The sequence below is a fragment of the Triticum urartu genome, chromosome 3 (assembly GCF_003073215.2).
Source record: "Triticum urartu cultivar G1812 chromosome 3, Tu2.1, whole genome shotgun sequence".
NCBI lineage: Eukaryota > Viridiplantae > Streptophyta > Magnoliopsida > Poales > Poaceae > Triticum > Triticum urartu.
This window is the reverse complement of record NC_053024.1, coordinates 155,048,318-155,055,394: the sequence shown is the minus strand read 5'-3', so window position 1 is coordinate 155,055,394 and position 7,077 is coordinate 155,048,318. Positions and strand designations below refer to the sequence as shown.

The window sequence follows — 7,077 nt, the reverse complement described above, 5'->3', positions numbered from 1 at the left end:
TCTTGCGACATGCCTACAATGCGGTTATGCCTCTAAGTCGTGCTCCGACACGTGGGAGATATAGCCGCATCGTGGGTGTTAGAAGCCGCTTCATCAGTCGGTTGGGTGAGAAGGCTCTTCCCCTGTACCAGTTAATGAAGACAACCACTCACTTCGATTGAACCGACAAGGCGGATGAGGCCTTCCTCCAGCTCAAGAAAATGCTGACTACACCACCTGTCCTGGCGGCTCCAGCTGCTAAGGAGATCATGTTCCTCTACATCGCCACCACCAGCCCGGGTGGTCAGCGTTGTCATTGTGGTAGAGTGCCTAGAAGACGGCAAGGCACAGCCGGTCCAGAGGCCCGTGTACTACTTGAGTGAGGTGTTGTCCGCCTCCAAGCAGAATTACCCCCAACTACCGGAAGATGTGCTACGGCGTGCACTTTGCCACCAAGAAACTCAAGCAATATTTCCAAGAGCACTCCATCATGGTCGTTTGCACCGCCCCTCTTGCCGAGAACATAGGCAACAGAGATGCATCAGGTCGGGTAGGAAAGTGGGCCATCGAGCTAGCCCCTTACACCATCTTCTACCAGCCACACCCCACCATCAAGTCCCAAGCACTAGCGACTTACTCGTCGACTGGGACGAGACCCAGTATCTGCCGCCAGCTCCGGACTCCACCCATTGGCGGATGCACTTGGATGACTCGAAGATGCGCACCGGTTTGGGAACCGGCATCATCCTCACCTCTCCCAAAGGCGACAAGCTCAGATACACGCTGCAAATTCACTTTGCCACTTCCAACAATGTGGCTGAGTACGAGGTGCTCGTACACGGACTCCGACTGGCCAAGGAGATTGGCATCCACCAGATTCCGTACTATGACGACTCGGACTTAGTAGTCCAGTAGTCGTCTGGCGACTGGGACGCCAAGGATGCAAACATGGCAAGCTGCCGCTTTCTCATCCTGCAGATCAACGAATACTTTGACGGGTGCGAGTTCCTTCACATGCCACGGGCCGACAACGAGCAAGCTGATGCCCTGGCACGGATTGGCTCCACCCGCGAAGCGATACCAGCCGGCGTCTCCCTCCAGTGCCTCTGCAAGCCGCCTATCAAGACTTCGCCAGAATCAGAGTCCATCTTTGAACCAGCTACTCCCAAAATAGTTGGATCCAACTCCGGGGCTGCAGCAGCCAGCCCGAGGACTTCGGCAAGCGGCTCGGGGACTGCAGCAGTCGCGCCCGGCCCGGGGACTTCAGAACTCGGCCCGAGGGCTGCAGCAGTCGGCCTGGGGACTTCGGCAGGCGGCACGGGGGTTGCAGCAGTCGCACCCAGCCCGGGGACTTTAGAAACCGGCCCGGGAGTTGCAGCAGCCGGCCCGGGGACTTCAATGATGCAGCACGCGGCGGTCGATTCTAACCCGCCTCCTCCCAACGCAACCACCCTGGTACCAGTGGCCGTGATGATAGTGGTCAAAGCACCATCATGGGCGCAGCCCATCCTCAACTTCCTGGTGAGTGAAGAGCTACCAGCCAACACGATCTTGGCCCGGCAAGTGCAACGCCGAACAGCAGCATACACGATAGTAAACAGAGATCTTGTCAGGCGCAGCGTGACTGGCATCTTCCAGCGCTGTGTCGAGCCAGAGAAAGGCAAGGCAATCCTCGGCGACATCCACCAAGGCGAGTGTGGCCACCACGCAGCCTCTAGATCCCTTGTCGCCAAAGCTTTCCACCATGGATTCTTCTGGCCAACTACTTTGGACGCCACCAAGGAATTGGTCAAGAAGTGCAAAGGGTGCCAAAAATTCGGCTCCAAGCAACACCTGTCGGCTTCTGCACTCAAGACCATCCCCCGCACTTGGTCATTTGCCATCTGGGGACTGGACATGGTGGGCCCATTCAAGACAGCATGCGGCGGCATGAGCCATATGCTGGTTGTCGTGGACAAATTCACCAAGTGGATTGAAGCGAAGCCAATCAAGAAACTGAATGGTCCGACTGCTGTGACCTTCATTGCAAATATCACCGTCCGGTAAGGTGTGCCGCACAACATCATCACCGACAATGGCACCAACTTTGTGAAAGGAGCCTTGGCCCGTTTCTGCGCGACATAGGGCATTCGACTGGACTTAGCGTCTGTTTCCCATCCATAGTCAAATGGCCAAGTCGAGTGAGCAAACGGCCTCATCTTGTCCGGCATCAAGCCCCGACTGATCAAGCCGCTAGAGCGTTCGGCCTGCTACTGGATTGACGAGCTGTCGGCCGTCCTGTGGAGTCTCCGGACCATGTTGAACAAAGCAACGGATGCACTCCTTTCTTCCTTGTGTACCGGGCCGAGCTCGTCATCCCAACTAACGTCGAGTTTGACTCACCTCGCGTCACCATGTACACGGAGGCAGAAGCAAAGGAATCAACGAGAAGACGACGTCGACCTGTTGGAAGAGGGCCAGCTGCTAGCACTTAGACGGTCCGCCATCTACCAGCAAGGCCTGCACCGCTACCACAGCCGGAAGGTAAGGCCACGGTCCTTCTGAGAGGGAGACCTTGTGCTCCGACTGATCCAGCGAACAGCCGACCAGCACAAGCTCTCGGCCCCATGGGAGAGCCCTTTCATCATCAGCAAAGACTTGGGCAATGACTCCTACTACCTCATCGACGTGCAGAAGCCCATGGCGCACAAGAGGGACGACTCCGGCAAGGAAACATAGCGCCCATGGAACACAAATCTTCTCGAAGATTTTACAGTTAACGCAGTATGTATTACACTACCTTTTGTGTTAAGCAGCAAAGACATCGGGTCCCTCGAGGAGCACTCGGGGGCTACCCTTTTTATCTATATGATAAGATTATGTATGCCAATGTATTATTTTCATTCCTCCGCCTAGCACCGGGTCCGACCATTCGGCCCAGGGGCTCGCCGCCTTGTCCTATTCTGACACTACCTGCACTCAGACAAGTAGTGTGCCCACATCTAAAGCCCTCTCTTGCCACAAGCCGCAGCCGCAGAGCGACTGTCCGGCCGGCAAGAGATAAAGGCGGGAAATGGTGTCCACATGAAAAATGACTAAGGAAAGAACATCAGCATAGGCCAAGCCGGCTCCTTACCTCATTGTCCAGCTGCTGACCAGCCGGCCCACTGACTTCTCACTTGAATTGTTGTGTTCTAAGCGACCCAACCACAGACTGCAGAGCGGCGGCTAGCAGGGCGGTAGCCAAAGGAAGACGGCAAAGGAAAAAGCCAAAATAGAATAGAAAAGCAAGGCAAAGTGGAACCCAACAAGGCACAGACTTGTGCGAGTAAATTAATTTACATAAGCAAAAGGCTCTCGGCCAGCATTTAATAGATTTTGAAAATACACCCCAGTGGGTGGAATTGCGTGGATCTAACTTGTTCAAAAGATTACAAGAACAAGAAAAGATAAGATAAATTGGCCGTCTAGGCCAAGGGAGCAACAGGCGGGTCGGGCAAGTTGGCGGAGGTAGCGGCACCTGATGGTGGAGTGGCCGACTATGAGGTCTCGGCCTGATCAGCTCCAGTAGCAGTTGGCGCGGTAGCGCACGGCTCGTTGGTCGAGACTTGGTCGGGTTGAGGACGGCTGTCCGCTCCATCGTCCGGTGTGTCGTATTCGCCGTCCTCATCTTCCTCGTCTTCGCCCTCATCGCTGGAGGCGATCTCCTCCGCCGAGTCCTCCCCATACTCCGGGTTCAGCCCGAACTAGTTGGGTGGCACTTCGGTGCTTCCTCATCTAGCTCGGGGATGAAGGCGGTGGTGTAGGCGAACTCGGCAATCACCGCGGCACGTTGATTGAGCGCCCTCCTTGCGGCTGCCAGCTCCGGCGCGGCCTCCTGCCAGAAGGTTGCCAGCTGGGCCAGGTTCAGGCCTGGATACCACGCCTTGACAAATTCCAACGCCGTCTTGGTGCCTGCCCGAGCCATGGCACCTTCCAAGCCTCGAAGCGCCCGACTGCTACCTCCAGCCAGTCGGCAGTCCGGCTGGGAGTGCGTGGTCTCTAGGCATCCAGCCAGAGGGCGGTCAGCACCTGAGCCCAGACACACTGCAGGTTGCAGAGCATCCGATGAGCCAGCCGCAGGCACGCTTGAACGGCGAGAAGCTGCTCGCTGAGGGTCCGGGGCGTGTTAGGCGCAATTTCTGCACCGGCCCTTCTTCGCTCGTCGTAGCGACCCTCGGTGGCCTGGCTAACGGCAACAGATTGACCGGGAAAGAACTCTGCGCAAGAAAAAAGAAGTCAGAAGCCAGAAGCCGGCTCATGCAACAGTCGGCGACTGAACGAAAGGAAGAAACAACTCACCGTTGATCATATCCTCGATCTCGCCATAGCCGTCGGACAGGTCCTCCTTCTTGGCCCAATTCGAGCGAGAAGTCTCTAACTCGGCCTGAAGGTTGGCTTCGCTCTCCTTCAGCTTCTGGAGCTCGCCTTGTGCCGCTCCGCCTGGTCCGCCAGCTCCTTGGTCAGGCGGTCGCACTCCTTGGCCGCCTGGCTGCGCTCCTCCTCCTTGGCACAAAGCGCGGTTTGGCCGCACCCAGGCTCTTCCGCAGATCTGAGCGGCCTCTGCCAAGAGAGAAGTAAGAAAAAATCAACACCAAAAAAGATAGTTGCCGGAAGATGCCCGAGCTGCACGTCGGCCCGAATTGGGGGCTACACCCAGCGGGTGCGCTGAGCGCCCCGCGAGAAAAAGATCAGAGCACTTACTGCGGCTCTGGTGAGGTGGTCCGCTTGGCCAGCTCCTGGACTGGGAGTTGTAGGCCGCCACACGGACGTTGTGATAATCCTGCAGCAAAAGGAAAAGACAAGTCAGTGCTCGGAACTAACTTAAAGTTCGAGCCACCTACTAAGCAGTCGGCCCGGGACTCGGGGGCTACAACCAGTGGGTGCGCTGGGGCGCCCCCATGGAAGATTGCAAGGAACCAAAACAAAAGGCAAGAAGTAAGAAACATATCCGGATGGCTGCTCGCGTCGCCAGGAACTCCTGCGTATACTGCTGGAGGGCGGCACCTTGGGCGTTGAAACGGGCCTGGACGTCTTACACAGCCAAGTTCAAGACACTGGTGCCACCCCCAGGCGTCCAACCCGATGGGGCGGCACTGGTGGCCTCGGTGTCAGGGGCCGACGAGCAGGCGGCCCCGATTTCTAATGGCCACGGTGCCAAGACTGCCTCTCTCGGAGACATCGACGCACGGAGAGCAGCAGGAGTCGTCCCCACCACAGTTCGCCACCAGATGGCGGCAGCAACGGCGCTCAGGCCGACTGCCCGATGCGTCGGCAGTCGGTGTGTGCGGGGGCACCTCCGCCCCCAGGACAACAGGGTCGCCCCATCCCTTCACCAGGACCGGCTGGTCGGTGCCGATTCCTCCTGTCGGCGCCTGGCCCTCCGGCACTAGTGTGTCCGCGTGTTGCGGTCCGGTGGACTCTGGAACTCGTTTGCGGGACGCCTCCTTCGCGTGCGCCTTGGCGGCCGCATCGGCCTGGGTCTTGGCCGCGGCATCAGCCTCTGCTTGTGCCGTCTTGGCCGCCTCTGCCTTTGCCCACTCTGCCTCACTGCTCCTCGCGCCTCTCACACGTTCCTCTTCGTCGCCTCCTAGAGATCGGCGAGCGCGATCCACGCGGTGGGTTCCGCGAAGCCGCCTGCTGCCCCAATCACCGAGCCAGACAGGGCCTGCGCGAGAGAAAGAGGGGCCTTGCTCGACAAGATAAGAAAAGGAGAAAAAAGAAGTTTTGCGAGGAGAAGAAAAGAAAATGCAAGGCAGAAACACAAAAAGGATCAAGACATGTAACACCCCGGATGCAACTTTCCATATTTGTAACTCCGACTCTTGCCTTTTCCGGAGATGTGATATGAGATTTCCTTCGTGGTTGGGTTTTGTCTTTGTTTTGCATTTTGTTCATGTCATGCATTTCATATCATGTCATCATGTGCATCACATTTGCATACGTGTTCGTCTCATGCATCCGAGCATTTTCCTTGTTGTCCGTTTTGCAATCCGACACTCCCACATGCACCCGGCGCACCCCTCTTGTCTCTTTTTGTGAGCGGGTGTTAAACGTTCTCGGAATGGGCCGAGATTTGTCAAGTGGCCTTGGTACACTACAGGTAGACCGCCTATCAAATTGCGTTCCATTTGAAGGCCGTTTCTTGCTCCAACGGTTAACCGGGTAACCGCAAAAGCCCTCTTTGTGTTGCAGCCCAACACCCCTGCAAAACAGCCCAATAACCCATCTAAACCAACTCCATGTCCTCCGGCGTCGGATCACGATCGTGTGGGCAAAAACCGCACCTCATTTGGACATTCCTACCTCCCTCTACCTATAAATTAGTCCCCTCCCCCGAATTTTCGCGGATGAAGCCCTAGTCATTTTCCTCCTCGCGCCGCCGGACATGTCCATCGCGCCAGACATGTCCGCCAGACACGTCGCTGCGCCCAATTTCAGGCCGCCACGTCATCGCCGCCGCTCCCTCGTCCAACCGGAGGCCGCCACCTGTCACCAGCCGCCCCATCCACCCGGGCGGCCCGCGGAGTTGATCCAGGGCCCGCCGGAGCCCGGATGTGCGCGCCGCCGCCCACGCCCCTTGCCGGACTTCGCTAGAGCGCCCCGCCGACTTGCCGGCGTTCATCGCCCGCCTCCACTCGACCTCACGAAGCACACCGACGCCTCGCCGCACTCTTGTCGCCCCAGGTCGTCGGCCACCGTGCCCGTCCCCATCTCCTTCCTCCTCTGGCCCGACCTCTCCCTCACCCGGTCTCTCTCTCTCTGCTCCAGGAGCTCAAGCCCTGCTATGGCTGCCCAAGCTCCACAGGCAGCGCCGCCCCGAGTTCCGTCCATGCCGCCCTTGTCCTGATCCGGCCGCCCACGACCCGATCTACCCATTCTCGGCCTCCCCGACGCCCATCGGAGCCCCACGCCGCCCCACCGTCGCCGTTGACTTCCCCCGGAATCGTCATGTACGAGGAATGGAGCTTCCCTGATTTGGATCCCGTTTCGCGTGGATAATTTTTCACAAAGTCCCTTTCTCTGTAACATTTTATGCCTCTGTTCATTCCATCATAACTCCATGTCCGTAGCTCCGTT

At 57.8% G+C, this 7,077-nt stretch overlaps 1 protein-coding gene across 1 annotated transcript; it reads left to right on the top strand.

Annotated features, from left to right (window-relative positions):
• The first annotated feature begins 927 nt into the window (after positions 1–927).
• LOC125546746 lies at positions 928–2,697 on the top strand. Its single transcript, XM_048710892.1, has 4 exons — positions 928–1,183; positions 1,268–1,923; positions 2,389–2,502; positions 2,653–2,697. The coding sequence occupies exons 1-4, from the start codon at positions 928–930 to the stop codon at positions 2,695–2,697; spliced, it is 1,071 nt and encodes a 356-aa protein (XP_048566849.1).
• Positions 2,698–7,077: the final 4,380 nt, after the last annotated feature.